This window comes from Myxocyprinus asiaticus, chromosome 2, assembly GCF_019703515.2.
Source record: "Myxocyprinus asiaticus isolate MX2 ecotype Aquarium Trade chromosome 2, UBuf_Myxa_2, whole genome shotgun sequence".
Taxonomy (NCBI): Eukaryota; Metazoa; Chordata; class Actinopteri; order Cypriniformes; family Catostomidae; genus Myxocyprinus; species Myxocyprinus asiaticus.
In genome coordinates this window covers 14938082-14947646 of record NC_059345.1, presented here as the reverse complement: position 1 = coordinate 14947646, position 9565 = coordinate 14938082, and the positions used below count along the sequence as shown (strand labels likewise).

At 34.7% G+C, this 9565-nt stretch overlaps 1 protein-coding gene across 1 annotated transcript; it reads right to left on the bottom strand.

Moving 5' to 3' along the window:
* Window positions 1-3593: 3593 nt before the first annotated feature.
* On the bottom strand, window positions 3594-8233 carry LOC127451187 (ferritin, heavy subunit). Its single transcript, XM_051715686.1, has 5 exons — window positions 8034-8233; window positions 5460-5565; window positions 5108-5254; window positions 4159-4284; window positions 3594-4066 (listed from the first exon to the last, which is right to left on the bottom strand). Exons 2-5 carry the CDS (start codon window positions 5559-5561, stop codon window positions 3908-3910), a joined length of 534 nt encoding a protein of 177 aa, XP_051571646.1. The 5' UTR covers window positions 5562-5565; window positions 8034-8233; the 3' UTR covers window positions 3594-3907.
* Between the last annotated feature and the right edge of the window lie 1332 nt (window positions 8234-9565).

Below are 9565 nucleotides of genomic sequence, written 5' to 3'. Positions count from 1 at the left end.
GCGCTTACACCTGAGCTAGATTATGTCTAACACCTCTCTCTAATTCCAGTGAGCATGGGGAGAGTGGCATATAAACGGCCACGCCACCAGCAGAGAGGCAGAGAGAGTCTGACACAAGGGAGCCTACAGTGCTCGTGGAAGCTGATGTGTTTATGTTTGTGAAGCTAATGTGTTTACGTTCGTGAAGCTAATGAGTTTGAGTGCTTACGTGCCTCTGAGTCTGTTGAGTTTGTGAAGCTGTAAAGCATTGAAGTGGACGATTAAAAGCCTTACCTGAGTCTGGAAAAACCTGCTTCCCTGTGTCCTCCTCCCCTTCTGTTTGTGGAATCCTTCACAAAGACATATCCACATGACGCACACACATAGTCCAAAGCACGGTGCGAACTAGATGCACACATCCAGCATCACATCACAGGTAACTTGTCAAAATGGTCAAAGAAGTCCATCTAGCACATGTTTTCATACACCAACAAATAAAAATAGTGCAGATGGGTGAAAGAACGCATCTATGATGCGTTTGTGCTCAAAACAACAAGAGGCAGAGCAGCTGAATGAAACCGAATTGCTTCTCCTTTTCAGAGTTGTAACTTGAAGCCGCGCCTTTTAAAAGCGTCCCGAGATATGTATCAAGTGATCAAAAATGTCTGTCTAGAGCATGAATATATACAAAAATAATCCAAAATAGTCCAGATGGTTCCGCTTTGGTATTCAGGAATATTGAGGCAGTAGGCCTATTTGTCCTGCTCCCTCTTTCTGAGTATAAACTGAAGCACCAGTGGGTGGGTCCAAGGGTGTGATGATTTTAAGTAGGCGTTGATGTTTTTCACTGTAGAGGCGGTCATGAATTATGTAGGATAGTCGTGGAAGTAGAGAAATAGGCGTTTTTGCAGCTTGGTTTCAATAAATGCTTTTATTGCATTTGGGATTAAGTTTTAAATTCTGAAATGTATAATATGTTTTTATAATAGAAAGACCTCTTATATGTCAAAATATCAAGGAAAATTGTATTCCTCATGACATGACTCCTTTAACCTGTCTATAAGAATGGAAATCAGAAATTGATTTGGTACACTATCAGCTTATTAAAGTAAGGCTCATAATAACATGTAATACACTCACCATATCAAAATGTTCAGATTTAATTAAAATTAATATGTGCTGCCTAAACTTTTTGCAGACACCATCACAGGTGGATATGAATGTCTTTCCTGTTTCACCACATAATCATGCCAGCTTCCTCATATCTGTTGTGTTGCACATCTGACAACTGATTTTAGGTCACTGTTTGGTCATGTTTTGCACCGTATATCATGTTTTTAGTTAAAAAGAATATGTCTGGCAATTACAAGATTTAAACAAATGGTTAAAAATAGATTTATTTTGAAATGCTTTGTGACTTCAGTTCATTCCAAAGCACTGTTGCTTTGCCAAACTGTAAATATAAACTATTGCCTAATGAAATTAGTTCTTTAAATTTATAATGACAGCACACAATGAAAATTAAAACCCCGTAACAAAAAAAACCCCAAAAATAAAAAAATCCCCATACATGTTCTATATTTACTAGAAAATAGCAGGTGTTTTTGTGGTTAATCTCAGGTGTCGTTTCTTTGTTCTCATAGTCTGTTTGCAGCAGACAATGCAGAAAGTGCATGTGAGCCACCTGTAAACAAATCCTCATAAACAGTGATGACACACTAAGCCATAAAACTACATAAAGTCATTGTGGATTAAGCGCACTTTTAACTAATTTCATAATATAAATGATAATTACTAGTAATTAATGCACCGGAGTATTAAATCAAATATAATTTTTCACCATAGGTACGGTAAGGTAACTTGTACCATATTTCATGTTATTTCATTTTTAAACATGTACTAATGGGTTTTATAGTTAAAGAAAAGAGAACTGGAAGTGTAAGTTCTGGTATAATTGCATCCCATAGCATAATTAACATCAATTTCTTATGAAAAGAGAACTGCAGATCTGTTTCATTTCCCCTCTAACCCCCTTTACAGTTCCTATACATGTGCTGATAACAGAAATTAGATACTGCATCGGGGTGAAATATTGACTTTCTCTACTGGTTTTTATAGCATTACACCTATACGGAAGAGTGCAAGATTCTTTAATATAATATATATATATATATATATATATATATATATATATATATATTTATTATTATTATTATTATTTATTTTTTTACTACATTGCAATGTAACCTGTTTAATAATAGTAATAATAACCAAACAATAATAGATACAATGGGTATCTGATTTCCTTGTAATCAGTGCAAGACTACTCATACTGTATATAACAAAGCTAGTTCTGTGGCTTCTTTGGTCACATTTGTACAGTTGTTTATAAAACAAACACTTATCACTGTAAAAAATCTAACTTCAATTTTGTCAGATAAACTCAGTTTTAAAAGTTGATTGAACAGTTGATTGAACTATCTAATGTTAAAAAAAAAGTTGATATTACTTAAAACAGTAATAAGTAACAGTAACTAATAAAGCTAGCTTTTATGCCATTTCAGTCAGAGCAACTTAAATTTTTAAACAATGTCAAGTTTGGTGGTGAAAATAAAAAAGGTATCTTTATACTGTATTATTTTCGAAAATATTGAAAATTATGAACAGCTGTACTTAAAAATGCAAGTTTGTCTAACTTAATAATAATAGATATTTTTGAGTTTGCTGGACTTATTGCGTTCATGGAATTTACAATCCAACTTGAATTATTAAGTTGGTCCAACTAATTTTCCTAAAGTTTAGTAAACTCAAATGATTTGCAGCTGGTTGCCTTTAAGTTTACTCAACTTTTTATTTTTACTGTCCAGGACTGATTTTTCTTTTGCTATATGTATTCCCACACTTTTTGACTAACTGATATCTATGACTTCTTCATGGCCTTTTGAGTCATTCAAAATTACTGGTTAAGGATTATTTAAAAATCATTTGAATAGAGATTTCAGGAGCAGATTTCCATTTGTATATCTGAAAAAAAACAACAAAAAAAACAAGAGAAAATGTACATTTGTTTTAGTGTTTTAGTTCTCATTTGTCAAAAATATAACCCATCTGCTTCGTCTGGCATATTAATTAACAGCTGTCCATCATATGCTACAAACATCAGGCAATTTATCATCAGAATACCGTCAGAATAGGAATTTTATATGAAACTATACTCTGAGGACAAAAACAATTTTCTACTTGCATGATTTTTTTAAGGGAACATTCCTAACCATTTAGAGAGACAAAAAGCCCCATTTTACTTAAACTTTGCACAATTAACATTTTCTCTGACACGTGTACTCTAATCAACTCTGGATAAAAGTTAATCTTCTGTTTATCACATTCAAAACTCAACTGGCTCAACACGTATCTTAAGATGCTGAAGAAATGTAGTTTTTTTTTTTTTTTTTGCATGTACATGTACAGTACAAGGGTTTGTATATTCATTAGTAATATTTATGATTATTTTTCATTTTATATTTTTATTTATGTACTTTATTATGGTTAATATTCTAACTATAACCACTTCAAACACTTTAATCCTAATGCATGTAAACACACTAAAATGAGTGAACAGTCATACTCTGATACCAGAGGTTTCCATTTTATTGGTTTCCAGTATAATTTCATTGATAAATCACACAGCACATGCAGGTAAGTCAAATCTTGAACGAGCTAGAAATCGAGTGCCATGGCTTATGAGAAGTGCAATTTTAAACAGCAAAGCATGACAGAGCAAAATAGGCTAACAGGTTGTCCTGCTTAATAACTGGATGTACGGGTATAGCAGTCAATCAAAAAACAGGAAATAGAATTTTATGGCATGTAAATCACAAAACACTTATACAAGAAATCTGATCATTAAAGCAAATGATGATAGGATGGTTTAACTGCTCTCCTTGCCAATCGTATGCTTGTCAAACAAATACTCGGCCATGCCGTTCTGGGGAGCACCCATGCGGCGCAAGTTGGTCACCCAGTCGCCCAGTTCTTTGATGGACTTCACCTGCTCATCCAAGTAGTGTGTTTCAATGAAATCGCACATCTGTGAGAAAAGACAAGAGTGTGTTTGAAGTTTGTGCGGTTTGGAGATGAGATCTTTTAGTTGTCTTTGTATCTGCAGTTATGTGCACTTACATGAGGGTCGTTGTGTTGAGAGGAGAGCTTGTGCAACTCCAAGAGGGAGTGATTGACGCTTTTCTCCAGCTGCAGGGCACATTCGAGGGCTTCCACACCACTACCCCACTCATCCCTCTCTGGTTTCTGTCATACACAAAAACACAAAGGTTAAGCATTTAAGGATGGGCTGTTCCCCACAATAGAGTCATTTTAAAAATGGTAATGGTATTTTTTTTTTTTTTTTTTAAGTAAATTGCCAATTTTTGGATGGACGTAGAGAATTAAACTTCATTAAATTTTCTCTTTTTATTTGGAACTTGGATGCAAACCAAAAGATTCATAAATTATTAAGTCTGGCATTAAAAACAAACACTCAAAACTGTCAAACTAATACTACAAAAAGGATAGTTCTGACTAAATTCTGATTGGATGAGCCACATTCAAAGCCGTTGCAAAATAGCCACTACTTGTGACCGCACACCGAATGAATTCTACATTAATATCACCGCTCCGCAACCATAAACAACAAAATTTTACTTTTTGTTTTGCCTAATTAGACCCTCATATTAAGTTCTTCCAAGAATTGAATGGTTGGGACATGTTCTGCTCTATATTTCTGCTCTCATGTGTACATCATGTAAAGCAATTCCCTCCTATAGATAGCCATGTGGGTATATATATACTGCAGTATAAATTGTATAGCAAAATCGGTACCAGTTAACACACTTCTACCATCACACAATAAATACAGCACATTGCTTAGCCTAAATAGCTTTCATGATCTCTAATATCTAGTTATGACAAAGGGAAGCTCAATAAACATGCTCCCTGTCAGTTGAAGTTCATCGCAAAGTTTTTGTGAAAGATAAGAACCCCACCCCAGTTCTCTCCTATCTATCTTTGAGACCTTGCATTGCCCTACCAAACTGAAACACTATCATGTGAACAACCACACAAATCCATGTACCTTCACATCCTGCAGAAAGATCCTCCCTCCCCTCTGGTTCTGAAACTTCATCAGTTTCTCAGCATGTTCGCGCTCTTCCTGGGACTGATGCCGGAAAAACTTAGCAAAGTTGTGGAGAGCCTGATCATCTCTGTCGAAGAAGTACGCCTGTACAAGCGAAAGAAAGATTAAGAGACATTTTTTTTTTACTTTTACCAGTGAAGTAGATCATTACCAAAACTCTCAGCTAGTTTTTTATGACACTACACTAACAAGAGTCAAAGGTCATTTAAAAACAGAGAACATTTCATTTACTCCAAACGAGAAAGCCCTGGTTTGTATGTAGTTTGTAGTGGTAGCTTTGGACTCTCACCATGGAAAGATAGACGTAGGAGGCGTACAGCTCCATGTTGATCTGACGGTTGATGGCCGCTTCGCAGGCCTCCTCGAAGTTCTGTCTCACCTGAGAGCTCATGTTTCTGTGAGAGACAATTAATCGATTATAGACACATTTTATATTACACATGGTTGAATGAAATATCTGGTAAAGTAATCTATGCCTCCCTGTTAATAATATACACACAGTGTATATTCTCTAAAACCAACTTCTGTGTTACCGTACACTGCTGGTCACCATAAACCCACTAATAATAGTGTCTAATACTGATTCCAGACATATATGCAGGTGTTCACACACTCAACCCTCTTCAAGATTTTGTACAGGTTTCATACATACGCCGGACTGGTGGTTATTCCAGGTGTTTACTTTCAATTCCATCTTTGTCCACAGGTCTGTTACGTGGAAAGGCACATGACTTACCACAAGGGATGGCCGATACCATTTATTTTATTTTCGATCTGATACGAATAATTTCAAGTCCAATATCGTCGATAACGATACCAATACCGATACTTGTATTAAACTGATTTTTTTGCGATTTCTAGGGATAAAATGGGTAATTTAAAATATTACTTTTAGTCATAAATCATTTTTTTTTTTTTTTACATTTGTGAGCTTAAACAGAAAATTATTAGACTTCTGTTTTGTTTACCCCTGCAAAAATTAACCATGGTTTCACTACAGTAACTATAGTTTAATCATAGTATTTAGTTAAACCATAGTTACCACACAATTAACCATTGTTACTACTACAATATTACTGTAGTAAAACCATGGTTTCAGCCCCAAACAAATAAAAATAAAAAAATAAAACCAGGGTTACTACAATATTACTTAAGTAAACCATGGTTAACCATTTTATTTAATTATTTATTAACAACAATTAACCACAAACACATTATAAGAAATGTCACCTTTACATATGTTGTTATTTTAGCGTGAATTTACTCCAGAAGCTCTTTCTCTGATTTTCTATCATTACCTCTACAAAGCACTGATCCCTTTTGTTTGAACGAGCCTTTTCTGCTTGTGTCTTTCAGCATTCATGCACGTTAAGATAAGCGGAAGAAATTAGTTCCCACCCCTGCAAAATTATTTTCTAATATAGCCTAATCCTTTTCAGTTCACTGATTATTGTTCTTGTTCATGGTACCCAAATAATATCCCTAGTTTAAAAAATATATATGTTACAATCTATATTTTTGTGTGAGGATCGATATTTTTGATACAACATCAGTATTGGAAGTATCGATATATTGGATCGATCCGCCCATCCCTACTTGCCACACATTTCCTCAATCACTTAGGTAACTCTCCTACAGAATTCGTCTGTTAGATATCTTAGCTCAGCCTTACATTTTCATGTACTGGCCAATGAACATTAATAAAATGGAATATTCCGAGTTCAATAAAAGTTAAGCTCAGTCGACAGCATTTGTGAAATGCTGCTGATTACCATAAAAATGTATTGCAACTCATCTCTCCTTTCCTTAAAAAAATAAAAAATAAATCAAAAATCCAGGTTACAGTGAGACACTTAAAATGGAAGTGAATGGGGGTTTTTAACTATTAACTATTTAAGCTTTAAAGTTGTTTAAATTGCCGTTTTAGCGGTATGAAAGGATTTACGTGTTACGTCATCATGGCAACAAAGTTGTAAAATTAGGTATAACGTTATACAGAAAAGGTTAGTATGTGATTTTATCACACTAATATCATGTTAACACACTGTTTACGTCTTTTGGCTATCCTTTTGAAATATTGAGCATTTTAATGTCATTTGGCCCCATTCACTTCAATTGTAAGTGTGTCACTGTAACTCAGATTTTTTTTTTTTTTTTGAAGAAAAAGGGTAACAAGTTTAAATTCATTTTTGTTATCAACATTATGCCACAATTCGATTGAGTTTAACTTGCACTGAACCCAAAATATTCCTTTAACTCAATGGTAATTACGACATACTGCTGACCTAGCCATAAAAATTGAAGGTAGATAAATTGATTTGAATTTGGCCACACCTAATACTACATTATTCATACTAGACAACCCTGTAATCTGTTTACTACGTAAAGGAATAGGGGAAAAACACCTCGAGTTTTAAGAACATGCATTACCTAACAATTTAGCTGTTATACCAAAGGCTCGCGAAGCAATAATCGAGAATATCGCACGCTGAGACCGAACGAAACGTGATTGAATGAATAAATAAATAAATAAATAATATTCAGCGTGTCCGGAGGAAAACGAACATGGCTGGCGTTTATGAAGGAGATTGAGGTCAAACATTACAATCCATCCAAAAGAGAACATTTGCCACACGAAGCAAATTTGTAGATATCTGTTTGATTCGTCTCGATTCGATTTAGTGCGGTATCGAATTTCAATAAAGAGCAACAAACAAAGATGGAGCCTTTGAATATCGCTTGCTAGCCACGGATATCGCGTTCTCCATACAAGCGATATATTCATGCATGAATTGTTCATCAAACAAATAAACCATTTGAAAGTAGCATTAGTCGCCTAAACGAGTTATGTCTGATTACTTACCTTCACAATATTTTTTTCTGCCCTTCGGATGTTATTCGCACAGATGGTCAACGAAAAGCGTTGGGATCAAAGACGTTGAATGATGGAGAAAGATGCAGAAAGACAAAAGATCGGTTGCCGTTCAAGCACTGTTGAAGCAGGTAACCTTACCTCTGTCCTCGGAGCTGGATCGATTCTAAATGTGCACTGTGTGTGGCGCAGGAGTGTATTTGTATAGCGTTCCTTTGTACGCATTGCGTCACACGTACACATCACACAGGCTCCGCCCACAAGACGCCTACAACGCTCCTACAGTTTCTATATAATAATTGGAGTTATGCTTAGGCTACCGTAGATGCATCCTATGTTTGAGGAGCATTAATGACATGCTTTGAAAGTGCTGGGCTTAAAATAACAGCCTTTATAAAATGTTTTTCTGGGGAAGGAGGAATGTCTAGACGCTTCAACTTTGTCCTTATACTTATCAGTGGTATATATAATAGGAGGGTTGTATTCAATTGCTTATTAGGTGCTGCATAGTCTATGCATGGAGTGGCATGCTGACTCAACAGTTGTGTTTATTAGATTATAGTGTTTCATATTAGGTGGGGTTCTTTTGTGCGACATAATACTGAAAAACCTCAGATTTTATGCTTAAAGAAAATCTGTATTATTTGTCATGCTTTTTTGTTTGGTAAAAGACTGATATTGGTTATGCATACTGCACGCACACACACACACACACATATATGTGCACTGTAAAATCTAATTAGATGAACTTGCTTAGATTTTTAAGGCAATCAGTTTACATGCCTTTTCTAAGTAAACATACTTATTAGGCTCGAGTAAAGTTAACTTAATTATTTAAGTGCAGTTTACTAGTTACAAGTAAACTTAACTAAACTGTGATTAAAATGTTGTTGTTTTTATTTAATTGTTTAAATTGAGTTATAGTACGTCCTATACAGTATAAGGAAAATGTATGACTAGAATCTCTGTTAGCCGTATGGCACATTGGATTCTCCTCAGTACTTCCTAGTGCACATAAATTTGCACTTTTGTAAAGTACTACTGAGTTGAGGAAAATAACTTACACTAATATACAGGTAACACTAATTCCCTCATGGTGACTTCACACAAATCCCAACTATCAACCAGCTACCACAAAACAACAACAACAGTCATAAGAATTAAAACTATATTAATTTTCTAATAAGAAATATTAGATTTCTCCATAAGTTCTCTTGTCTTGACCAACCATACATAATTTATTCAAGCACAAGGGCTTATGGGTATTCCACCCCTACTTGATAATTTTGAGTTAGTAGTACTCAAAGCCAAAGTTTAAAGAATGTATATATTTGACATTTCAAGTACTGTTTAATTAGGACCACTTGATTGTTTTTATTAATGACAACTTTAGGATTTAGAGAGTAATGGTAACTTAATTACAGCTAGGAAGAATAGTACAATTAAAGCTTAAGTTGAGTCAACTATTTTATTTTATTTCAGATAATTATTAGTATTTACATTGTATTACAGTAGATGATACA

Coding starts and splice junctions, on each gene's coding strand:
- LOC127451187 (XM_051715686.1), bottom strand. CDS start 5,561: ATGAGCTCTCAGGTGAGACAGAACTTCGAGGAGGCCTGCGAAGCGGCC. Junction 4,285..5,107: donor TCTTTCTGCAGGATGTGAAG/GTACATGGATTT, acceptor TGTGTATGACAG/AAACCAGAGAGGGATGAGTG. Junction 4,067..4,158: donor CTCAACACAACGACCCTCAT/GTAAGTGCACAT, acceptor CTTTTCTCACAG/ATGTGCGATTTCATTGAAAC.